General features: G+C 32.3%; 3 protein-coding genes across 3 annotated transcripts in view; 1 reads left to right on the forward strand and 2 right to left on the reverse strand.

Moving 5' to 3' along the window:
* Positions 1-510: 510 nt before the first annotated feature.
* LOC125066783 (exostosin-2) lies at positions 511-15,741 on the reverse strand. Its single transcript, XM_047675051.1, has 7 exons — positions 15,050-15,741; positions 13,192-13,954; positions 10,785-10,968; positions 7,083-7,242; positions 4,515-4,635; positions 3,746-3,904; positions 511-1,768 (listed from the first exon to the last, which is right to left on the reverse strand). Exons 1-7 carry the CDS (start codon positions 15,583-15,585, stop codon positions 1,550-1,552), a joined length of 2,142 nt encoding a protein of 713 aa, XP_047531007.1. The 5' UTR covers positions 15,586-15,741; the 3' UTR covers positions 511-1,549.
* Positions 15,742-16,015: 274 nt separating this feature from the next.
* LOC125066989 (guanine nucleotide-binding protein subunit beta-like protein 1) lies at positions 16,016-18,039 on the forward strand. The gene is made up of 2 exons (XM_047675341.1): positions 16,016-16,280; positions 16,649-18,039. Exons 1-2 carry the CDS (start codon positions 16,131-16,133, stop codon positions 17,465-17,467), a joined length of 969 nt encoding a protein of 322 aa, XP_047531297.1. The 5' UTR covers positions 16,016-16,130; the 3' UTR covers positions 17,468-18,039.
* A 2,268-nt stretch (positions 18,040-20,307) lies between these two features.
* Positions 20,308-27,304, reverse strand: part of LOC125066842 (sine oculis-binding protein homolog) — a 30,378-nt gene continuing 23,381 nt past the window's right edge. The window contains exons 2-4 of the mRNA XM_047675129.1: positions 26,146-26,275; positions 22,278-22,459; positions 20,308-21,708 (exon numbers count right to left, since the gene is read on the reverse strand). Coding sequence (XP_047531085.1) covers positions 20,437-21,708; positions 22,278-22,459; positions 26,146-26,275 — 1,584 coding nt within the window. The 3' untranslated portion in view covers positions 20,308-20,436. The remainder of the gene's footprint in view (positions 21,709-22,277; positions 22,460-26,145; positions 26,276-27,304) is intronic.

Raw genomic sequence — 27,304 nt, forward strand, 5'->3', positions numbered from 1 at the left:
CAAGCTTATTTATAATTCATCTCAACGAAATAGACGCTCGGAGAAAAAGGAATTTTAAATGAGTTCAGTTCGTATTCAGAGCAGATACACAGTAGACAAAAAAATATTGATTTTATTGCTAACGGTTTTTGTTTAAACAGAATTATTTAGATTTAGTTTCTTTTATAAATTATCTTTGAATATATTAGCTGGTCAAAAGAATGGCATTCTTTTTTCATTATTTAAAAACAATTATAATTTGTTTTAAACGTGAGGCAGCTTGAAATGAGTACATAATACGATCTTCATAAAATATTAAAGTATGTAAAAATATATTATAACTGTTTAAAATAATTTTAATAAAAATGATATAATTATTATAAAAATGATTATGACTGTTGTATTAAAATAATTATATAATTAGTATTTAATGACTTTTCTCTGTATAAAAGACTTATTTTTTTATTTTTGATTTAAATAGACATTTATGACTTTTTTATAAAAAATCTATATGAAAAAATGTAACGTTAGTATTATGATAACATCACAACGCAAATGTTGATAAAATTATATTATTTAAAAAAAAAATACTTTTAATTTCTTAAAACAACCTTAATTTAAACAGATGAAGCTGCCATTAAGTAAAGTTTGTTCATAAAATGACGTTGACATGGCACAGATTTAAAATTACACAGATAACAATAGTGAAATCCTCATACACTCGAATAGCATTGGAAATAAATATTTTTAAGGAAAATAATCCTAATTGGCAGTTAAATCTACATACCCTGGTACTGGGGGGACGATTCCCGTTTTTACTTTTCTTACAGCCTTCAATTATTTTTATGAAAATTTATTGTCCGATCCTCAAAAACCTACCATACAGGGCTCTCTTATCAAAAAAATATACTAATAAAAGTTTATCGAAGGTGGTTTGTGTAATGAAGAAACGAATCGTTAAAGAAATAAATTTATGATTCATTTGTTATTATATCTCAAAAATTATCTTTCAAGTTGTAAATGCAATTGAATGAATATTCAATCATATTTTAAAGTCCATGGATTTATAGAACCAACTACAGTAACAGCTCGAACTGTTAGTGCCACTTCTAATAAACTCTCTTTTATTTATAAAAAAATAACTAGAGTATTTTTGTTCAGCTCAATGAAATATTTAAACTATTAACCGATGAACACATTTCTCATCAAAATTAAATATTGAAAACAACAACAATACAACACATATTTCTTAATAATCCAAATTATACGATAAGAAAGAGAGCCCGAAGCCTCAGGCCCTCACCACAAGCCCTCTTCAAATCCGTGCAGAACTCGACCTAATATAACAAAATTCCCTCCATTACACAAAGACTGTTCGAATTTAGGCGCCCACGGCGCGCCGACGGGCGCCGACTACTACAGATAACAAACTCGAATCAGAATCCGAACGCAATTCCAAATTTGAAAAATACAATCGACGAAACAGTGTCGGGCCGCTCGGGAGCTCGCGCAGTTCGAAGGTTCCAAGTTTGAATCGCGTCGACGCGTCCGGGGCTCGGCGTCCCCGAGCTCACAGCGCGCCGATGTCGGGGTAGGCGTGCGGCACGCCGGCCGCCTCGCGGTACTGCAGCGGGTCGGCGCGGAACTCGACGGCCTTGAGCGCCATGTGGCCGTAGACGCGGCTGAAGCGGTCGACGCAGGCCGAGCGCTGCGACATGTGCCGAGCGTCGGCCGACAGCATTTCGGTGTTCGTGCACTCGGGACATTTGAATTTCTTTCTCGGTGTCACCTGGAAATGGTCGTTTGGTTACGTTATGTTTAGATTTTAAAGCTTTCGGTATTCGTAATACTGTTTACATGATTTAATACAAACGCGAATACCTTGCCTTTTTTTGACGGTGTAGAATATTATATATAAGTAGATACTTATATTACAATTATGGCATGGGGTATCCCATCTAAACCCGTGAGTGTCGAAAAGCATACCATCACTACTTGACAAATATACAAATTGTATGGCGCAGAACCAACCAAAATAGCATTCCCAACTTTGTCGTCGTCGAGCAGGCTGTAAATCTGCCAAAACCATTTTTTTCCAATGTTTTCAACGACACACCGATCTCAAATAAAGGCGATACATGATGAGAACAAAACGGTGCAACAAACTTGTTTACATAATTCACTTCATGTCAAGTCATAAATAATTAATCCGCCTTTTTTTTCTAGAAACGTTGACACGATATGTCGATAACTAGCATTTCCGCGTTTCATTCTGACAGAATAAAAACTTTCTAGATCTGTTCATGTTATTCCTTCCATGTTATATTTTCAATGAGTTTAAATTAATTATAACTTGCGTCTATTTTTAAAACAAATATAACACTTCTCTTTAAAAAGTAACCAAAAAAAAAAACAAGTACTCTCATATTTACTTAAGGCTTTTGTGTAAGCCAGTCTGGGTAGGTACCTCCCACTCATCAGATATTCTACGACTAAACAGCAGTACTAATTTGTTGTATTACGGTTTGGAGTGTGAGTAAGCCAGTGTAAGTACGGGCACGAGGGCATAATATATTAGATCTGAGAATTAGCGGTGCATATGCGATGTATGGAATGGTTAATATGTTTGTAAGTGCCAATATTTATCAGGTAGGCTATAAAAAAAATCGAAGTCCACATAATTGCAGTTTACGCACTCGTGTTTAAGGTTTCAAATTGAAGTGAAAAATTTGAGAAGATTTTATTTTAAACTAAGATAAGATTGATAACTCAGTACTAAAAAAACGCTCGTATGGCAAGTAATATTAAAACCGTACGCAATTGATCACGATTCTAAAATGGTATCATTCATCACACTAGACTACTACACCGTTTAAAAAAATCTAGCTTGTATTTTTTACAAGAGTTTATTCAGAATTGTTGCATTTAATTAGTTCGAATTGCATTCCTGCCAATCTTAAGCGGCTTGTACAGATAAATATATTATTTTGAAACATATTTAACTAGCATTGCCCGAGGCTTTGCTCACGAATACCATCATTATTTCAAGCTAAAATTTAATGTGTACAAATCATTTGTCTTAAAAAGTTTTCTAGGCGAAAGAATTCAGTTGTTTCAGAGTTTAGTTGCTTCAGAGTTTATCGATTACGAACAAACAAATCCTCCCTCTTTATTATATTAGTAAGTTTGGTACTTAAACCTATGTTATAAAGTAATGTTATATGTAAGTAATCTTATGAGTTAAAATTAGCTGTGGCTTTTAGTCCTTAGCAATGTACGTACGCTGTAAATTTATTACTCTCCTGGGCTTTTAGCCTAATCAAGTAATTACTTAAACAGGAGCGACGTCAATTTGAAGCGTTCTCTTTATCGAATGATTTCATTTACGAATTGACAATCTCGACTTTGAATATTCATATGTATACTATTTATCGTGTATTTTTTTTAATATTATTACAAATGTTTGTGACAGTTTTCTTGACTTTTTTTTGACGATTTCATAATGCTTTAGAAAGATTACTATAAATAAGACCTATCGGACACCAAGGTCCAGTTTAAAAGAAAATAAAATAATGAGAATAAAAGATAATATATATTGTTATTAAGTCAGAGACATGAAAAGGCAATGAGAGTAACTTCCATATTTAAAATCGCACTAATATTATAAACTTCAAAGCTTGACCGGTGATTTTTTAAGAGATGCCATTCATATTTAAAAAAATCGTGACGTCAAAGCCCCAAGAAAAATCCAGTATGAAATATTTACCTTTATCGGAGGTTTCCTAGTTACGTTAGCAACTAGAAAGTTCATGGCGATGTCCTCGCAGTTGAAGTTGTCGTCAACCCACGAGCGGATCTCGGCGGGCATCTTATACGTGTAATACCACGACCAGATCTTGTGGTGGAAGGCGGCGCCGGTTAGCACCTGCAATACGAGATAATTTACATGTAACAGCTATTGTATATTGCAGATGAGCAAAGGGTTTTTACATGAGCCGAGATGACCCAGTGGTTAGACCGCGTGCATCTTAACCGATGATTTCGGGTTCAAACCCAGGCAAGCACCTCTGAATTTTCATGTGCGTAATTTGTGTTTATAATTCATCTCGTGCTCGGCGTTGAATTAAAACATCGTGAGGAAACCTGCATGTGTCTAATTTCAATCAAATTGATCAACGAGCAGCGTGGTGGAATATGCTCCAAAACCTTCTCAAAGAGAGAGAAGGCCTTAGCCCAACAGTGGGAAATTTACAGGCTGTTTTTTGCTAAAGAGTATGTTTTTGAGCATGGTTTGAGTAAGATTACTAACCCAAAAAGAATGAATTCAGTAACATCACACAGGCGAATCTTCATTGATATATAAAATATTTGATAGGTTTACGCCGAAACAACTCAACTACGATAATTGCCACAATATGCATATTTTATTCTATATACCACTTTCCATGGTGACCTTTTTATACCCACTGAATTTTAACATCATACTATATTGAAGTATATTACCCTTACACATGGCAGCACTGTTCACGACTTACCATTGATATTTGATTCGTCCATTCACTATGGTACCTCCAGGAGCTAGTGACGTTGTCCCACACGTGCAAACGTGAGGGGAAACCCACTATTCTGTCGGGGAACTCCCGCCACACGTCAAACCTATAATCACAAATATATCTATTGAAGACAGATAAATAATAACTAGCATCATTTAAAACACCCGTCTTGTTAATTAAAAGTAGTTTCACGTATGTCACATAGTCACTTCGAGTATTGGCATCCTTCATCGAAGTGAATGCATCGAACTAGAATAATTACTCTACCCGATAAGTATTGAGCATTCTTCGCATTACATTTTATATAAAAAACCATAAATAAAACTGAATTAAGTAACTGTTATATTATGAATTTATTAAGCAGAAACAAATATTAATTTAGTAGTAATAATACGAAAATAATAATGAACTGCGAATTAGGAATTCAAAATTGGAACTAATAACCAATACTTATAAATACCGTATACCATATTACAAATTTTATCACCATGTATAACGACATTCGTTTCCATTGTATTCGATTCCAGTGACATATGCAAACGAATAGTTAAAACAACACTATTCCACGTCCATTAACAATTTTCCTGTCATTAAAACACAGACTATATAAGATCGCGACTAATTATGTCATGTCAATTGAATGTCAAATTTTATTTAACTTTACACTTTCTGCTATTGAAATAGGCTATAAGCACTAAATCAATGTTAATATTACTGAACCTAAATATACCTTCTTGAAATCATTTTCGATAAGGCGTTTGAACTGTCATTTTACAATTTCATTATAATTCATAATGACATATGAAGTGAAGTATTTAAAGCCAAATTAATTGCGAAAGATCTTTCAAATAATTTTGTCGAATTTGAATTCGACGTTCTATAAATGCAACTTATCTACTGAACTCCCGTATTTTTTACTACCTTGAGTTCTAACTATATTTATTTCGTCATTCCTTTTTAAATTATTAACAAAACTTTCTTTTAACATATTTTTTTCAGTTACCTTAGTATTTAGTAATGTCAATCAAGAAAATAGGCGCCAAAGGTACAACCAGCACGATAGATACTAACAGAAATGTTACAGAAATTTCAATCGTAATACTTTAGAGATAAGGTTCGAATTTATTTTGACGTGGTTATAATCTCATTATGTCAGAACTAAAAGTGACAGCCAAGCGACGCTGGAGCGATATCGTGACTGGCGCTCGTAGTTTTAAGCGATGGCTCTTTTTATTCAATAAATTTCGTTTAATCTCCCATTATTTATTTAGTCTTTTTAAATGTTATTCTTCTTAAACCTTTATATTTTGGAATATTATTATTTCATGACTAGACAGAATGATGTATTTTATAAATACATTTATTTGGATTTTTGCTTTTAAGTAGTTGTCACTGACATGAACTAAAACACATTTAAAAAAGTAAGAAGTCATTAATATTAAAATAGTATCTGTATTGTTCACATGTAAGGTCGATTTACCAATTAGATTGAATATATTTAAATATCAACTCGCTGTGCTTATTTTCCCGCGCTTTCACGATGTGTGTCGCTCAAGATGACAGATGCATAAATACACAGATAATATATATTTATATAAAATATGAATCGAATACTAATTAATATGTTCTTATAGATCTGTGTACACTACAGTATCTACAGTTATCTTTTTATTTTATCTTGTCTGTCATCGCGTTATTTAATGAATTTAAAATTTATACATCAAGAATTTTATTCAATTTCATACCCCAAAAACTATCCACGGAATTGGTGAAGCAGCAATGGCGGATATGTAAAATCAGTGAATAATTGAAAAGAGGTCAAAAATATGACGATAAGCAACACAAATTACAAAAAATATAACTTTTATATAAAACACGATAAGCCGCTTCGAGATGATAATTTAATTAAAAATAGAGAGGGATATCTTATACCGTGACCAGATACATATTTTTTCGGAAAAAAAAATATTTTTAAAGCGATACTGCAACGTTAAATACGGGCATAACAGTAACGATTCTGTGTATAATATCCTTCAGCGGGGCTAAGATCTTTCCCCTGTTGAAAAGTAACGGGAGCTTATTCCGCCACATTTGATTTCATTATTTTTACTCTTCAGCCACCTCAAGATTATAAACAATTTTGCTTTGATTAATTATTATATATCTGGATAGTGACACTACAAAAGCAAACGAGCCAACTTTATTATCTCTGTGTGCGTGACAGCAACGCTTGACACTCGCCAAGCGACGTACAATTTTACGTGCGTTTACTCGGTGGCCAAAAGGTAGCCATTATTTTTTATTTAGGCGGTCTCAGATTTGATTGTCCAGAATATAAATAAAATCAAAGTAATTTTGCAACTGTTTTTTGTGTTGCTCTAATGGATTTGAATGCGAGTACTTCAGGTAAGATATATGAAATCTATCTACCGAGTCATGTCGAAATGATCATTTAGTACTCGGTAAATATTACAAATAAAGACAAAATCATATATAACTAATATTTCCTATAATAAAACAATCATTAATTGAATCAAGATAGAAACTCACCCAAATTCCAACTCATCAGGCGTCAACATAACGATGTCATCATCAATCGTCAGTTGACATTCCGTTTCAATCTCGTCGTATGGAAAAAATCTGTTTGACAACTTATTCTCTTTGGTCTGTATCACTTTCAACGGCTTATTTACTACTGGCCACTCAGATGCTGAAATGAAAGCGAAATAATTAGAAAAAACAAAACAATTAAAAATCAGAACAGGAGTGGAATTCATTCGTTGCGTTTTAAAAATCGAATTTAAACGTATTTATGTTAACGTGTAATTTACAATACAATGCAAAATCAGTCTTATTAGCGGGACATAGAGTTGATTTTATCTCGTCGAGTTATAATTTCACTCTCAGTACAATGAACATTAACAGAAGTTGCATGTATAATATTGAACGGATTAATTGCGTTTGCTCATTAAATCAGTTTTTCCATCTCTCGTCTGTTATTTAACTTTTCGATCTGTTATCAAAACGTCAGTATATTTAAGTATAATATTACATGAGATATGTACATTGTCATATTTATAAATAGTACAAAACGACGCCCAACCTCGTGTACGCGTGTAAGGTTTCCTGACTACTTGATGCATTATGATGAGATTTCAACCATTATCTAGATATGTAGAGATTACATACGTAATAGTTATTTCAATATGCATTGATATCGCAAATTTTCATCAATTTCTATTTTGATCGATTTATAATACTATTCTCGAGCGCAAAGCCGAAACAAGAGCGTTTATTTAGGTACGTTTAAATGTAAACAATGCAATTATTTGTAAATCATGAAACCAGCTTGTTATATGTGAATATATATGAGTATTATTCTACCGCCGAGCAGCAATTGGCACATTGGCGATGTTTTCACACAGGAATGGTTTCACAGCGCCAATGTCTAGGCCGTGGTGACCACTTACCATCAATTGGCCCCAACATACCTATGCTATAAATGAATATAGAATAATAATTTAATGGTTTATAAATATCAAAAGAGCCAATATGGTTTTAACCAAATAATGCGTGATTCTTAATCAAACATTGGGTATTGGAGCTCGGTCAAACATTACTGAATTTTCATGTACTTAACTTGTTAAGCTATATCGTGCTGGGTCACTGCATATATTATTAACTCCATTTCTGCGATCATCTCAGACCAGATCTTCATCTTCTTCAATCTTTTTTTTATGTTATATGGGGCAAACGAGCAGGAGGCACACCTGATGGAAAGTGATTACCACCGCCCATGGACATCTGCAACACCAGGGGGGTTGCAGGTGCGTTGCCGGCCTTTTAGGAAGGAGTACGCTCTTTTTTTGAAGGTTCCCAAGTCGAATCGTTTCAGAAAAAATAAAAATCTGCCACGTGTATCATACCAACTAGCTTTGAAGCAACGCGATGGGAATTGCCATCCAAGCCATTCAAACCGACAACGAGAGGAATATTTAAGCGAGCATTGAGACATTAACAGATTGTTACAACATGTGATGATATACAAATAATTTATGAATTATTCCTACAATTCTGTTTTTACAATTTTTTTTAAATACTTAATCGTAATAAAGATGGCACTAGAACATTGTTATTATAATAATTAAAATTTGAAACCAAAACTATAGTTGTCAAATTTTGATTTGAATCATAATTGATATATATATTTCTATATTGTATACGTATAATGAAACTGTAGCAAGGCTTGGTTTGATGATTAATGGTCGGACACGTTATTATAGATACAGGTCAAGAACCGCCTTGATAAAAATAAATTATTATTTATTTTGTTTGCTATTAAATTAAATTTCAGCACTAAAACTGTTCATAGCAGGCATTACACCTACTGACCATAACATGGAGTACAGCTGTTATTTTTAACTAAAAGACATCCAGTACTTTTCCCATTGCTGGACAAATTTCCTCTCCTCTTTATGAGAAGGTTTCGAGAATATGTGGCTGTTGCTCGCTGCTCATTTCGATATGGTACACATGTGGTCAATATAGAACTATATAAGACGATATATTAAGGTATACGACTTCAATAGCCAAGATACTTTTGTCTTTTGCACAAGTAAGAAAATGATGTATGAGACGAAAGAACGGACAAAAATCTACATATGCCCATAACCTTTATTCAAGCGAACGAAGTCACGGTCTTAATAGCGCGTAAAATATGTGCAAGTTACATTACACGAGTCGTGTGCCGTGCTAACGAGACACGCGACTATTAATAAGATAACAAATTCAATAAAATCAGAATAATAAAGGCGAACGATTTCCAATTTCTCTTTAAAAGTCATAATGATAGTGCAGAATGAACGTTCTTTTGGCACACTTAAGGCCTGATCAATCGTTACGTAAGTATCTTGAATCTTGGCGTTATGCGCTCGTATAGACAGGCTACATAATTATGTGTTACCGACTTTGTCATAAATGGAAATACTTATCCTCTTTTCTTTAAATAACCTTCAATTATTTGTTTATTTTCCTTAATTGATTGAAATGTAAATTGTAAAACATTACTAATGTTTTTATATTACGTTTTATAATTCAAAATAAAAACGAAACTGTAATGAGCTCCTAATGAGTTAAGTTACCCTTTATATTATTTCGTGCTTCGTTTACATCTAGTAGGATACGATTAATTCGTTTAATTGGCACCAAAGTCGTCATTTTTTTGCCTAGACACAGAAGTCTAGACTAAAATATCTTCAAACGAAAAATTAAATTTTTGTATAATTAGTTTAGTTTAAATTATAATAGTTAAATATTGGTTTTCATCAAAAGATGAGTTTCACGACAGGTTAATCGGATCTCAGTTGCAATAAATTGTACGTACAACTTTTGTTATCAGTTGAACATTAATTGTGTACATGTTTAATTAATATTTGATCATATCATTTATCATTTTAAAGCCTCAATAGCCCAGTATTTAATCGTAAATCTTAATCGAAGATTGCGGGTTCAAAACCGAACAAGGTGCACTTAATATTGATGTGCTTAATTTATGTTAATTATCAGTTTAGCTTGACCCTCTAAACAAATGCTGATCTTGGAGGGTACTTTATATTTTGACAAAAATCATCACGTAATTTTATCAGATTTTTAGTACGAATATTGTATAAGATTCATATTAACAAGATACTGTATATACTCTGAAAACATTCTTATATGAAATAGAAATTAACTCAATAGTAATCTGAAAATAATTGAGCTGTGCTGTTCCGACCACGAGAGCGGTAACGGCCTGTACAAGACCAATTGTATAGATACCACCCACTGAATAGACCTATCGCTAAGCAACAATGTTTTGCCGACTTGTGTTCGATGGTACCTAAGTGTGAGGGAGTCAATAAAATTGCAAGAACAACCTCGAACTTTAGCTGCGAATTAGTAATTCAAGGTACAACCAATGCTTTAGTAAATGCCAGTGATAGAAAGAGATGTCAATATATAAGAAAAAGAATATAAGGATTTTATTTTATATTAATACAGTACAAAATATCTTCCAAAACACAGATGAATTATAAACACATGTTAACTAAGAGATGCTTGCACAAATTTGAACCGGCCACCTTCAGTTAATATTGGCTATTGACTTTCCATTTCAGCTCTATAAAGTCTTAACGATCATAAGAATTATACAATTATATCTTAATTAACATACCTTTTTTTTACTGTGATACAAAAAAACATATTATAACTTACATGGGGGTGGTTGTTTTTTCTGATTATTCCATACCACGAGGATCTTTGCGAGGCTCGGCGTCCGGACGAGTTTCCTGACGAGTGTGAACAGGCTGTCCACTCGGTCATACGTCAATATAACAGCAGTGAATCCTGGCGACTTGGGCGCGGTCACCGGCAGGAACAGAGGGTTGACTGGACCGTACTGTTATCGGAAATTGTTACTAATTTAATTATACTCTGGCAAAGACTTCATAGCCATGCTATTATTAATTCGCTAAAGTAAGCAAAATCATTAACATAGATGTGTTTATAAATTCTTAATGAAACTTAGAAGTAATATCTTCGAACCCATTTCATATATCTATGAATAATTTTCATACTCATTACAATATTTAGTCAGGCATTTGTTTATTTGACTCGTACAGTTCAATAACAGCAGCTGTAATAACATTATAATTTGCTGAATTAAAACGAATAGGTATTCTATACAATTATTTAAAACAATGTCGTTTTAGCATTGCTGATATTTATGTTTTGCACAAATTAAATTGTATTTAACTGTAATCATTGTTTTTAGAAATGAATGCATTTATTTCATTAAAATGAGAAATTAATCAACAACGTGTTATTGGTCATGTTTTTGCAAGATTGCGTCCCTCAATTCAAGCTATCGCATATCGCTTCGATTTACTATATCCCGATGACTCCAATAGATAGTAATGGTATATTTTGTATCTCAGTTCAAATTAAATCAACGGATATTTAAAATATATTATATACCGATTTTTACTGAAGAAAAATGTTAAATAAGTGACGATCTCGACATTTAGACTATTCAAATTATACGGTGAAAATAAACTTTAAAATATTCCCATGATGAGGAAAGAATGAAATCACAGTACAAATTCGCCGAGAGTAATGAATTGGATCCGAGGTCATCTATTATGTTTGCTATATTTCTAGTGCTCTATAAAGTTTTTCACTCGATAGAAGAATAGAAAACATGGGCATTTCCGAGAGCCATTGTTGAAACTCTAACAAGAAAAGTTTGAAAAAAAAAATTGTTCAATTAAGAATTCCCAACAATATAGCAAGTTGGCGATAAATCCAATTTCGCAGTGCTTCTCGAGCCACGAGTTTTAATTAAAGCATATTCAACTTCAAATGATCGGGTGCGATATGAGTGTATATGTGACACATAATTTCTACCTACACATGCACGAATAACGATGTTTTCCTTGACAGCAGTGCACGCGATAAATTTTTAATGTTTCTCCTTACATAAGCGTAAAGGCTTGAGTCCTCGTCGAGTTGTTATTTTTAGTTTTACGAACGCGACAACAGTGACACATTTATCTAAGTACAGTGCTTTCCCTCCATAATGGGCTTATCTTATAAGTCCGAGATTCTGGCCTTTTATCGTAGGATTTGCGGCCGTTTTGCATTTTACTAACAAAAGACTAAACTATTATATATAATGAGATCTAATAAGTAATACAAATAAATAATAATCTTGACAGCGTTTAAATATATGCCTCAAGTGTATTTTAATTATAATTGTCTATTTTCGGAGAAATAATGTATTTAGTTGAGGTTAAGTTTTGTAAGTTTCTATATAAATGGTGCACGAAAATATTTAGAGCGTTTCGGATTTTTAATTTTTTTCATTATTCTGCGGACTACGTCAAGAAACTTTTAGAGTACCGTACTCTATAATTGAAATAAAATTTAACGAACAAAAATTCGTTTCATTTTTAGAGTTACAAAGTCAAACACAAAATCTCTCATAATTTCGCAATTACTCATCGTTTGTCACTTTTCAATGCTTGTGTTTCTGTAATTCTTAATGACGTCATGAAATCATAAAAACGTTTAGTAAATTATATATTTTACCCACCACACAATATAAGAGTAGTATTCTTATATTATATGAATATTATTTTTTTCTTGGCATAGTAAACATTTTGGTTCAAATTACATCAAATACATTTATATGTATTTAAATGTATATAAATGGAACAAAATGGTAGTAAGATATTCGTTGTTTAAAAAGAACACAAACTAATGTTCCCCTGACATTAGTTTATTTTTTTTTTATAAGCTACGAGACGCACAGAGAATGTTAATTTTTTAATGTATGTTAATACGTGAAGGAATTTTTAAATACTTTCAATTCAGCCTTTGATCATACACAGATTTTTCAATTTTAACTTCGTATAATTTAATAACTCTAAATCAAACTTTTTTTACCCACTTTTAATATTAATGATAAAATATTTGATATAGAAATTACACTTCCATACAAAACACGTTATAATTGATACCCGGAAACCTATCACCTGCATAGTCCGAACGAGCGTATACGAAAATATTTTAATTTAAATAATGCAAAATTTAATTAATTATAAATGAGATAATTGCATACCAAATGTTCCGGCATGTTCCAGTCTTCATACATTCTAGCTGCTAATGGAAATACTTTCTCATTTATAATTTCTAACATTGTCGATGTTATTCGTTCTATGCTAGAGAAGTATCTGTCATACACCCATCTCAACTGCCAATATAATTCCCCTCGCCTCTCCTTGCTGACTGAATGTACAATTTTCAACATATTCTTTATATTCTCTTCGGGCACAAATAATGCAATTTTATTCCAGTCTACGTGAGAATTAAACGGCATGACTATCGTATCAGCTATTACAATTGGGATACACTGAGATGCGATGATATCCATCAGCACCGGTTGAGCTAATCTTGCGCTACGCACTACCAGGCAAAACATACCTTCTTTCAAAATATCTGGGTAATCAAATACTTTACCCGTTGTATATTCACAACGTTTCATATAATCTGTTTTGCCAGATGCCGTCTTACATCTATCAAGTAATAATAAGTCATTTGAGGATGACGCTACACTTTGCAACTCCGCTAGATAATCTTCTGGTATGTTGAGTTGCGTTGATATAATCATGTAATTCTTCTGTTTCGGTTGAGAATTGTTAATTTTTTGTGCTGTAGGGCTGTAAAGCGGCAATGATATGTCAAAACCATATCTAAAAGTCCATGTATCAAACCCAGCTCCTGCTATAATTGCTTTACTAGTGTTGAGGTCGATAACCGTATTGTAGTTTGGTGCAACACCTGCCACCATGTTAAATATAAGATGATTTTCACCATTATTCCAGCTGAAAAATAAACTTTTTAAGAACATATAAATTGATTAAGTTTTAAAAGTAATGATAATAATTAATTTGAAAATCGTAGTACTTAAGATTCCTTCGGATATTATAGTATGTACCTAATTCAAAGCAGAATATGAGGAATATATATATTGAAAATGGGAAACAATAGTATGCTTAATAGTGTATTGTTTGTATATAAGAAAAACTTAATAATACTGAAAAATAATTAATATATTTATATTCATACATCAAATAAAATGTTTTTCAACAGTTTTAATTCTATTGTTTAAATACAAAATTAATATTATATATTAATAATATAAATAAATTCAACATTTCTGTTGGTCCTTCACATCAACAATAATAAATTAAAGCTAATTATATGATAATTTCAAATTGATTACATTACTAAGTTTGATTTATTATTATTTATATAGTTAACTGCCTTATTGATACAGCAGATAGCTTAAAAGGCAGTCAAACCCATATTCATGGCTGGTTATGGGTTCAAATCCTGGAATGAGATTTTAATTCAAGATTTTCTCAGTAGCTAGCCTAGAGTTTGAAAGTTTACAGTAGTAGTAGACTTTAGACACCAATGACTCGAAAAGCATGTAAAACTGTTGGACCTGAGTTTGAATTCCCTCACATTATGGGTGAGGGAATAGAGAGAACACCTTTATTTGGACATACACTGTACTATAATCTACTGATAGCTAACCGTTGCTTCACTAGCAGGTCCATCTCGGTGAAAATCATCATTGTGTCAATTATATGTGAATATTTATTCTTTAATATTTTACTGTAACATATCAAAATTCCATCAAACTTCTCATTATATGTATATTGTTTCATATTTAAAACATTCTTTCATTTATATGCAAACTATCTGCAACACCCACTTCGCTGAATGTATGAAGTAATAAAAAATAAACTATATATCCAGAATATTAAACAAAATTATCCATTGCTTAGGCAAATTTTATTACAATCCCTCTAATATCTAAGTGTGATTATGAACAACAAAAATCCAAACATGGACACATTTGCATTTATAATAATAGTATAATATATTTTTTAATAAAACTTTAAACTTACTGTTCAAGTGACTGTAAAGCTTGCGCGACATATTTGCTGGAAAAACTATTTTGATTTAATGTATCAATACTAGGCACTAATAAACAGGCATCATCTGGATTAGGCGTATAATATTTACTATTTTTAATTGTATTTAAAATCTCGTAAAACTCTCTAGAAAACTTTGATATTGCTTTTTCATCATCCGTCCTGTAATCCTTAAGCGGATAGATGTATATCGTTATCTTATCGTGACCTCCTCTCCCACATTTATATACGTTAAAACAACTCCAATAAGTGCAGTTTGTAACGCGCGGAGACGACGTCCGAGATTCACTTATAAGCGTCCGAACTGGTAAACTCGATGCATCCAGATTTATGGATTCGTGGAAATCACCTCGAGGCGTACTGCCCGTGAATATATTACACACAACGATCAACACTAGAGATACTACAATAAACAATAGCAGGCCGACGAAGAACCTATGATACAGAATGTTCCTATACGATGTATACTTCGAATACTTGCTCGTTTTTAGAAAAGTCTCCGCAGCCATTTGTGATTTCGACGATTAAATTAGCATTCTTAATTTAGATATGGCACCCATTATTAGGTACTTCGATTATTTCTCATTCAAAACTTCATAAATTTGTAAAACACTATACAAAGCTGAAGCTTCACAATAAATTTGAGAACTGTCGAGTGTCGACTGTCGCTGTAGGTGACGGTCGTCTGACAAATTTGACTAATGTAATGTTGACGGGCAGTAATAGCACAGATAATAGCACTCTAATTTATAACAAAATAATTGTAGTAAAATGTATTACTTATTATTTATTCAATTTTTTTTAAGGTAGTATCCTAAATCGTTTTTAATATTTGTTTAAAGTATATTATGTATAATCATAGATAAAAATAGTGATAATACGATATTTTGTGAACGTATCCATATGTTAGTGACGTATATATGTAAACTTTCTTGTTTTTGTGTCAGTTTTGTGTTGTGCGTAGTTGTGGTTCAGTTTCTGATGGCTTGATTAATTTGATTAATATTTTATTTTTCTATTCCGATTACATATTTTGGTTCGAGCTTGACCAGAAATGGCTTTGCTACCACCTGACCCGGTTTATACAATCAGAAATGTCGATAATTCGCCAGTATATTGTCTGGCATTTAGCTTTTTACCGGGGGGACTGGAGAGGTTACTAGCCGGGTCGAAAAATGGATATGTTTATGCATACAACCTTCAGGTGAGATCAAATATTCTTAGTATAATAATACCTTCTTTATTTTAAGCTGCGGTAAAGATTGGAACTGATCTATACGGCTTCAATCAATTGCGCCTTTCTTTGTTTACTACCCTCATTTTGTGACCTAGAAAAATAGTATATCAAATTTGCTTGTACGCAAACAAAGAATCTTATCATAACGTTGCAAAATATGTATGAAGATGAAAACATTTTTTGTATTATTGCTTTGAGTAAAATTCTGTAACAATTTCTCAAAATAGATTTTTCTGTATCGGTATATGTTCATGGTAGGTTACTACACAGAAATACTTTAAGCTGTTCATTAATGTAATATTTCTAAAGTGATATTAATTTAGTTTTTGTTTTAGACGAACCGGGTCCAGCAAAAAATCAAAGTTGGTCAAGCTCCCATTCTTCATCTCATTCACACAAACAGCCAACTTATCACCCAAGAAAAAGGTGGAATATTCAAAATTTTTACACTTACTAATAGCGGCTACAAAGAACAACATACCATAGACAATGACTATCCTGGATTTTGTCGTTTTGATGCCAACACAAAACTCGAAACACTCTTTGTACCTGATAGGGAATCCAAAATACACATTTACAATTTTTCTGGTGAAAAGATAAATAGTTTGGTGCCAGAAAATGATTCTCCTAAACTTGGCGATCCAATGTGTTTAAAGTATATTGAATTTCCGAATGACCGGAATCTCCTTCTGGTGGGCTATGAAGCAGGATGGCTCCTGCTGTGGGATCTCAACACTAGTCAATGCATCAGCAAATTGCAAACTAAAGAATGTCCGATGTCAGTGGATTTCCATCTTGAACAACAAAGAGGCATGATCGGCAATGCATCAGATGTGATACAAATATTTAGTATAGGAAGAAAAGACTTGAGCTTGGCCCATAAATTGGATGTAAATATCAAAAATCCTGGAATAAATAAAGTTTGCACAAGGAATGATGGTAGAGTTTTTGCATCGGGTGGCTGGGATGGACACATCCGTATATTTTCCTGGTTCTCTTTGAGGCAATTGGTAGTACTTACAGAACACAGACAAGCAGTCCAAGATGTTGTGTACTCCACTCAAAAAGTATCATTTTGGAATGCAAACATCATGGCAGCTGGGGGCCTAGATGGGGCAATAACTCTCTGGGACTTATACAACAATAAAAAGTAATTTTTCACTATATTTAAACAGTTCTCGAAGAAATCATGACACTGACATCTATATTTCTTAGCTTCAAAGTTATATATGAAGATAAATTATATTATTCAATCAACGTAAACTTTTATAAAAAATTGCCGAAGTTTTCTGATGCTCGATAAATATCAAATAATTTGAAAACAAATACTTCTTTTGCATTTATTTTAATTCTATTGTTAAAAACATTGCTACAAATTATTTGATATTTTCCATCAGCAAATATATTGTTTGCAAGATATAAACTTGTTTTGCCATCTACATAATATTTACAGTATTGTTTTAAATTGAATTATTATTGCCTATATTGCCTTTAATTCAATTGTTATAATAATTAAATATGGAATGCTTTAATTCATTTGTTGTAACAATTATAGTGCATATAACAAAGCCAATTGGATCTCTTTTGTACAAATAAAATGAGAAATAATCTTAAAATGTGGCCAAGCTGTTAGATGCTAAGAGAATTTGTTAAATGATATAGAAATGACTATTACGTTAATGATTTATAGCAATGTTTTCAGAGACATTAAAGCCTATGAAATGAATGTTTCTTTTTATTTTAATACTTTATTCCTTTATTAACCTTCCAAATCCTATTCCCAAAAACTATTATTTTCATAATAAAATATAATAAAACATTTTTTTAGACTTGTTAAATGTATTTTATTGTATGTATATATGTATAAAAGGAATAAATAAAGAGTATAATCGATAAAAATTAGGTATAAATTAGATATAATATGAAAATGCTTCTTTTCGTTACCTAGTAAAATTAAAATTGTACATTTAATGTGAAATCATTCAAAGTGAGTAATAGGAAAAATAATTTCTATCAAAGAACAGTTGTGTTTATTTGAGTCACATAAATGAATCATGTATGATTACGTAAATTTATTTTCTCAGGTGCCTCGTTACATGATTTTTTCTCGAATTTTCAGAATACGTTACTCAATATGCTGATCGAAATAACGTGTTGCGCTGCCATAGTGCTATGATGAAAACTAATTTAGATATTTTTTTTCTAATTTTCATGTGATATATAATGCTTATTTGATGAAAATATTAATATGGAGTTTTCAATTAATCCTCTAGATAAATGCATTTCATTCTAATTACAATAAATTGTTTGTTTTATATATTTTTTTTATTGCCCAACAGTACATTCCAGATTTAATCTTCGCTTATTATTCGATTTTTTTATCCACTGGGCCATCTCAGCTCGGTGCATAAAAAATTAGCTGGCGCTGCAAGAAATATTAATCATTCCTTACATCGCCAATACACCTTCAACCCAGGACCGGACCGTAAGTTTAGGAGTCCCTGGGCTAAAACTACTTAGGGGCCCACCTAAGACATATTTGAACGTAGACATAAATTAAATTAATTGAATGGGTTTGATTAATTGCAGGACTCGCAGGGCAGAAAATCATACGATCTGTTTAATTTAATACAGTTATGGATTATTTCGCAATATCGTCTATTTTTGACTTTGACTTAGACTGACTGAAGACCAAAAAGCCATATGGTAGATCCGGCCCTACTTCAACCTACTAGTCTACTAATATTATGTCCCTTGTGCTTGTATTTACTCAGACTAAATCAACATTCAAACCGGAACACAACAACACTAAGTATTTCTATTTGGCGGTAGAATATATGATGAGTGGGTGGTATTTTACCAGGCGGGTTTGCGCAAAGCCCTACAACAAGTAAATTGTTCTATTAGGTATTTGTTTCTGTGATTCATGCCGCCAGGACAATGGAAAACTTCTGGAACATGAGTGTACAATTTGGAAAATCTTCACAAAACACTATTCATTATTTTTTTTCATATATTATTTCACAGCATTGCTGACGGTACTTGCAGCATGGAATGTTGCATGAGAGCTTGTCTTAACTGTCCCTACTAAATATAATTGTTTTGTGCTGATCTCACACTTTTATTCCCAATTCAAACAACCAAACTTACCTGTTTATTAAATTAGTTTTGTAACAACAAATGACAGAAATTCACTCAATTCAAGCACTTCAGGCAAATTATTTCAATAAGACTGAACCTATATTATTTAAATATTTTGATGAAAACATTGGTATAATCTATAATGAACGTGTTGTTAATTTTTGTTGCCACTTGTCAATGTTTAGTTAAAATAAAAAATAAAAAATTAATATTTTTTTTTTGTGTAGGCGAAGTTTAAGACTTTAATGCGTACAAACATACAGCGGGAAGTGACTTTGATATATACTATGCAAGTATGTAGAGATAACGTATATTCAGTATATTTACAACATGTCCCTTATGACTTTTGACGTTGACATATGACTAAAGTAAACATTTAAAGTGTAGCAGCATGTAAATATACCTATCCCATTGTTGGGATGAGGCTTCTTCTATTCCTGATGAGAAAATTGGAGCTTATTCTCCTAGACTGTTCCAATGGGGGTTTGTTGGTACACATGTGGCAGATTTCCTATTAATCAATCAGAAAGCGACGTGTATATTTAACCTCAATTAGGCACATAAAAATTTTGTGCTGCTTGCCTGGGATTGAATCCGAAATTTTTGATTACAATTTTCATGTATTGGGCTATATTAATTCTTAAAATTTACAAGTTATATTATGTATGTAACTGTCTTTCCATCTAACAACAAATTTAAAATAACATTTATAATTTAAAAACTTTAACTCATTCGGTAGGAGGTAATAAAATTATGCTTTCTTACTTATAATTGTGTTTATTTGACATTGAATAATGTTACTAATATCACATTTACAGTGCTCGCTAATTAGGTTAATGAGACATTTAGTTAAATGAATAAGATCTTATATCTAGGACTAGCAAATTGAAAGAATAATGAACTCTGTTCGAATTATAATGCTTTGTGATATGTATGAATGAAGATTATATTATTATATATAATTTAATGGTTTTAATAACATTTACACTTGTACAATTTTCCTTGTTTTAGGAATAAGTGAATCATCATCGGTTGCTTCGACAAGCCTCCGTCGTTTCCTTAAAGGTCTTGATGATTCTGAGGGTTCTCTTGTCTTTGTTACGATTTTGGCCATTTTATTGCCTAGTCGCGTAATTTTAAACTTTGGTAACGTCTGTTCTGGGTTACTGACGTCAGCCGTTTCGTTGGATGACTTATCACTGTCTATTCTTTCATTTATCTCTTTATTTGGATCACATTGACTGGTTTTATCTGGTGCTTCTGTATTTAATTCAACGTCATTATCTATTCTGCAAACATTTTCATTTTTTTTCTTATCTCCATTCATAGTAAAATCAAGAGGTCCCTCTACGTCATCAGTATTCACTTCCGTTTTCACTTTGTTAGAACGATGTGCTTGGATAAACGATGATAATGGTATAGGAATAGGTATTGGTAGAGGTATTGGTAATATTACGGGGTAAGGAACGAGTACTGTAACTGGTGGAGCTTGACCTATGGGTTGTGGGAAATTCATAGGCGGAAAAAGTCTTGGTCTTTCTTGATGCATCATTCCCGGAGGCGGTGGAATAAATCCTAATCTTGGAACAAACATTGGATGTCTGTGCTCATTAATATGTCCATTATTATTATCCACGAAAACAGGCGGGGGCATACCAAACATTGGGGTGGGGAATGGAGGTGGTACCTGTTGGTTCATAGTGTTCGGTGGAGAATGTATCGCACTGTTACTGACTGTAACTGATGAAGCTGGCGAGGATCCGTCAATAGATGGACTGCACATTCTCATATCCTGTGCTTTCGGTGTTGAATTTTGCTGTCGAAGTGTTTGTGATGTCACCGTAGCCGAACATTTCGATGTCCTTCGCTTTCGTAAATTCATCTTCGTTCTTGAGTCCTTTTTCCCTTCGGGTGACTTTTGAATACATCTTTCTTCGGGTGGCTTATTCATTAATTTTGCTGGTGGCGCAATAGTTATTAATGGAAGCGGAGATTTTCTTTGGTTAGGTGATATATCCTTTTCGTTATTTTTTTTCTCAGTAGTTGGAGAACCTGAGCGTTCAGACGCTGGTGACACTGATCTACTTTTGCAGTTCTTTAGCCAAAGCTCTGGCGTGATAAGGTTTGATGATGATGAAGCGTTTACCAAATGCGGATTGAGATCTAGGTGCGCTTGCGTCTCTCGACAAAAGATGTGCATTTTATACTGATTGAGACATTTGTCCGAGCAAAATTGAAGCTGCGTGGCACCATCCTGGAACAATATCAAAAAAATAATCAGTTTTTGTAAACACATTTTATAAATTTAAATAAGACGGATTTAAGACTTTTACAACAGGCATATTTATTTTTGTAATCAGATAATCCCAAAGAAAGTACTCTAAGCCACATATTGTTGACACTGGCTCACGCACCCTTCAAACCTTAGCACAACAATACGTTTGGCGGTAGAATATGTGATGAATTTACTACGCAATTTCTTCCTCGTATCCAATATTGTTTTACTTCCTTGTTATAATACTTTTTAGTAATTTGTTTGATTGCTTTTAATTTTATTAAACAAATATATAGGCACGGTATTAATACGTCCTTACAGCATAATAAATTAAATTTAGAAAAAAAACTTTCGTTATGGAAGTTGTAAAAAATACTGACAGAGAAAAGTATTTACGCCACGTTCCGTAATTTGGCGACATTAGGCTCATTTTTTAGGGGGCAATTTGTAGTAGTCATGGTGAAATACGGTTAAAACAAACATGAAGAGTGCTAATACTCCTTTCAATATTTTACATGTCAACATTCACTTACAATTATGTTTCTCACCTGAAAATCCACATATGCGACTGTATGTCGTACGTGTCGACACCAGTCACAAGTCTTGGCGCGCTTGAAGTTCGCGCGGCGGGACTGACTGAAGCACAGCTCTGAACAGAACGCCGCTCCAGCTTGTTGCAGCGCGCCACTATCACTTGTTATGTTCTTGTTGCACCAGGAACACTCCTCAGCTGTGGAACAGAATATCAGAACTATTAAAATTCTATTATTTAATTTATATGTCTGCGCCTTTATATCTGCGTGGCGTGGCTTGTTACTATATATTTTTATAACAATAATAAAAAATATATATATTTATTTATTATAGACTCTGTGTTTTCTTATGGGTTGATTTAATGATAAGATAAATTATATCAATAATGTGAATTTCAATGTTTGATACCTGCAGGGCGCACCGTCGTACTAAATAATTGAATTTTGTTGACTATACCTATATAAATACTTACAGTACCTATAATCCTACATAAGTCCTAAATAATTTTTAACTTTACATATAGGTATTTATTAAACATAAAACATTTACTTATCATATTTTGTATATTATGGTACATTAACGAACTTAAAATGTTACTATTTTTCTTTATATTTATAAAAAACAATTTGTCAAATTAATTGCATCTAAAAACTGTAATTTAGTTCTAGTCAGAATATATTCTTAATTAGTCTTCAATACAATTATAAGAAATCGACTATCAGAAAACGTATAGTCTAAATTTTAAAACATCTTTATTCAATTTAAAACATCCTATATTGTAACGAGAAACGAAGAATAACTTCTTTTGTTTTAAATGTAAAGCGAGCAAAGTAATTATGATGATCTCTATCTTCTACTCGTTTTTATAACATAGGTTGTAATTAGTTGGTAGGTTGTTAGGTAGGTTGTAGCATAGTTTATTTATATTTGTGAATGCTAATTAATACAAAACCCACACCGCTTGGTCGTGTAACATAATAAATAATTAATATGTACTAATACACTGTTTTATGTTACGGTTTCACAGCGACACCTCTATCTTGATGATATTTGGTGCGGAGTAAAGTTAAACCCGGCCACAGGCTACTTTTTTACCATTTGCGGGGTAATGTTGGGGTTGAAGGTCGTATACAAGTTCTAGAAGCAACTTTTATCACATCATAATTCCAATCTATCGATTGTTCAGCTAGTTAATGATAGCATTATACAAATCTTATTAATGTTAATCCTAATATTACCAAAAAGACAACCAAAAAAAAAATGTATAATAATTAAGAGTTTTTTATTTGCCTACGGTCTAGGTTTGTAGCAAGTGAAATGCTGATTTAAACAAATATTATAAAAAAATACAAATATTTAAAAATGATTTATAAAACATATCAATCTTATTCAGTAAACAAAATATTGTAATTAGATTTCTTGGTTTGCATGAATCGTTTTTTTTTTTCTTAAAAACGTACTTCATACAAATCGAATATTTAATGAGTGTTATTTGAACAGGATGCCTTTTATCAGATTTTAAACTAATTAATGATTTACAATGTATCTATTTACATTCCAATTTCTTTTTTAACAAGTATTTTTTTATAATATAGTTAAGTGCACGAGCGAATGGACCAGCTGTTGGTAAGTGATCGTCGTAGTCACCACTGCCCATAGACATTGACACCGTAGACAATTTTAACTATTACTTACATCGCCAGTGCGCCACCAATATTCGATACTGAGATGTTATGTCCCTTGTGCCTGTTATACTGGCTGACTCACTCTTAAAACTGGTACACAATAATACTATGGCTGCTTGGCAGTAGGTACCTACTCAAGTGTATGTGCTTGTACAAAGCCCTACCACAAAGTATTCCATTCCACAAATTATACCAAGTATTTTTATAATTCAATAATAATTCTAGTTACAACATTTATAACACAATGACACCAAGACAAAAAAAATTGATCAGATAAACAAATTGATAAAGATTTTACATTTTTTATTATCTTATTATAATTTACGGATCCGTAAATCGTATTTGTATGTATATTATATTATGAATTTATAAAATATTAATTCGAGATACTACAATTCCGAAAATTGAACATTAATTTGAATAGTCAATGTAGTTTAAATTTTTTTCCGCACTCGATTCGGTAACTTGATAAGCAGTCATTCATTACTAGAGCTCGTTTACTAAAATAAAAACATTGATATCTCGTTATGGGCCTCATAATATCCTGTTGCGGGCTAACGATCACAGATCGGATTTGTTAGAGATACTTGAGCCTTTCTCTCGTTATTATTTCATTTGAATTATTACTATTGATACATGAAAAAATACTTTCGAAACTTTTTATTATTTAAATATAGAACATTATATTATATTTGAAATAATAATTCAAATTCTCCTTTAACAAGTCACTGACGATATATGATAACAATAACTTATATAATTCTGTGGCCTTTTTACATTTTATAGTAAAATGTATACCTTCTACATTTTTTCACTATCGAAATCGTATAAAAATAATAATTTTAATAGTAACTAAGGTTGCATAATATTACTAATATTAACAATATTACGCAACATGACATACGAGATATAAAACAACGAACATTCATTGTTTCTATTCTGATAACCAAAAGTAAGTTTCGTGTAATTCGTTCAATGCGTTGTGCGCTTTGTATAAAAAAAGAAATGTTTAACTTTGTGTATGTTAAAAAGACTAATTAAATGAAATATTTGATAATTCTCACATATTATAGTTGAAGCCATTAACGGATATGTTTTTAACTACTATTTTATAACAAAGGCAGAGATAGTAGGGTTAAATATAATTCGATATAATTGTAATCCCTCACTTTATCATTCAAGTTAACAAACGTCTTCGCATTTCGAATTTCAAAAACACAACGTAACATAATATCTTTCTTATCTGTATCCTATGTAACATTATAAAGGTAACTCTACACGTTGTTAATCATCGCGCTTTAACCGCAAAGATCCACATTTGTTCGTACGAAATATCTTATATAATGTGGTATTTGGTACACGATATGCGAACAATTTCGCGAGCGTTCATTAGGAATAGTAAACCCGCTTTGAAGTATCAAATTCATAAATAATGTTTTCGTAATATAACAATATATCTTGAAATACATGATCATGAATAAACGTCTTGGTATAATCAAAAGACAAAAGCAGATTGTCTTTTATTTTTCTTAATAACTTCACATCTGACGTCTAAGATAGTTACTATCCTTTTTCACAGGAAATTGCATTACGTACGTTAGGTTATTTATACATATATAATAAAAGCTGCGCAATTGTAAATTGAACTTTATGAGTCAGAAGCGTTTCAATCAAATGTTACATATAGAATCGTCGCATTCGGAATTGAGTGTTTTTTTACGAATAATAAAATAAATAAGTATAATAACCAGAGTTCTAAGAACAAATTCATTAAATGATAGAAAGTGTAAGATTAGATGATTATCTGTAGTACCCCGCGTGGCATACAATTTGGCGCCTTTTTTTCCCGGTAATAATGCAACGGGGTGCTTTCGGAGAATGAAAGCTGCCGACGGGGAACTATTCTTAGAATTTACTCTACTACCATTAACTACCAAAGTAAGTGGATATGGATATTGGTTGGATCACTTACTAGAAATGTGATAATATGTTGAACAATATTTCTAACTTTTTATATAAGAAATTTATAAGTTGCAAGCACAATACAAACCATTTTTAAAACAAATGACTTGTTCATGTTCATTAGCAGATATTTGGGAACAAATTGAATTACATTGTAATGTGGGTGCTAAATTGTATTGTCACCCGAGCGAAGATTGTTCATAATATATAACCTTCTCCATTGTCTTTGAAATACCTTTATTTTTTTGTTCCGTTTGTTCCGGACTTCCCGTGTCTCGCGCTCTCGACGCTGCCCATCTCCGAAGTTCAAGTCTTTCGTAACCGTACCAGCCCAATAACTCGTTCATTGCCGTTTCAGCGAACTCCTGTAACGTTAAATATACAGGTAAATCATAGATAATTTACGCATATAACAAAACTAGAGTGCTAATTATTTGAAGGGTGAGTGAGTGTAACTATAGGCACAAGGTACATAACATCGTTGGTGGGGCATTAGTGATGTAAGGAATGGTTAATATTTCTCCCAGTGCCATTGTCTGTGGGCGGTGGTGACCAATTACCATCAGGTGGCAGGTGGAGTTCAAAATAGTTGATATTCGTTATGCCGATAATGAGATCAAAATTAGTTACTCTCTGGTTATACAGAGGGTAACTAATTTTGATCTCATTCTCTAACTTTAACTTTTACGTTCTGAGTCAGAGTATATAAAAATAAAATAGAACCCCGTAAGTTTCGGAATAATTTACAATACAGTAATTCCACAGCAATCCTAGAGAAGTGTACAAAGTAGATTATTAAATGTTACTTCTTACAAACATAATATCTGCCCGGCCATTACTTATTTTTAGGCTGTACAGCCTACAATCATAGTATTTCATATTCACACTCCATAGAAAAAGGGAAAACCAACAAACTGTTGCAAATAATATTTATATATATTTCAAAACAATCGCATCGCAACTCAGAGCTTTCGCTACGGCATTACCAAAAATAAAAATCTCATTTTATGTATTCTTAAACAACGAGATTTGTTTAAAACGAACGGTCGCAGATGACCTCTTTATCGTTGTATTTTATTGCCGGTGATCAAGTTAATAAATTCTCAAAAACATATATAAGATTCGTTCCAAACAACGGGACGTAATTCAAGAAATATCTGTGTCACTATAAAAAGATACAACGTTTTCAAAAGTAGTGTTATTGCTTAAAAACAAAGTGATTAGTTACGTGTTGCGTTTGCCAATGATGCGAATTATGTTGTGCACGATATCTAAATATCTGGCAGGACTAAATTACTTGCTATCGTTTTCAACCCTCAACATAAGCCTCAATAAGTTAAAGGTATATGAGCTAGTCTAGGGATGAGAAAGTCAAAGGTTCGAACTTGACCCCT

This window comes from Vanessa atalanta, chromosome 10 (genome assembly GCF_905147765.1).
Source record: "Vanessa atalanta chromosome 10, ilVanAtal1.2, whole genome shotgun sequence".
Classification (NCBI taxonomy): Eukaryota; Metazoa; Arthropoda; class Insecta; order Lepidoptera; family Nymphalidae; genus Vanessa; species Vanessa atalanta.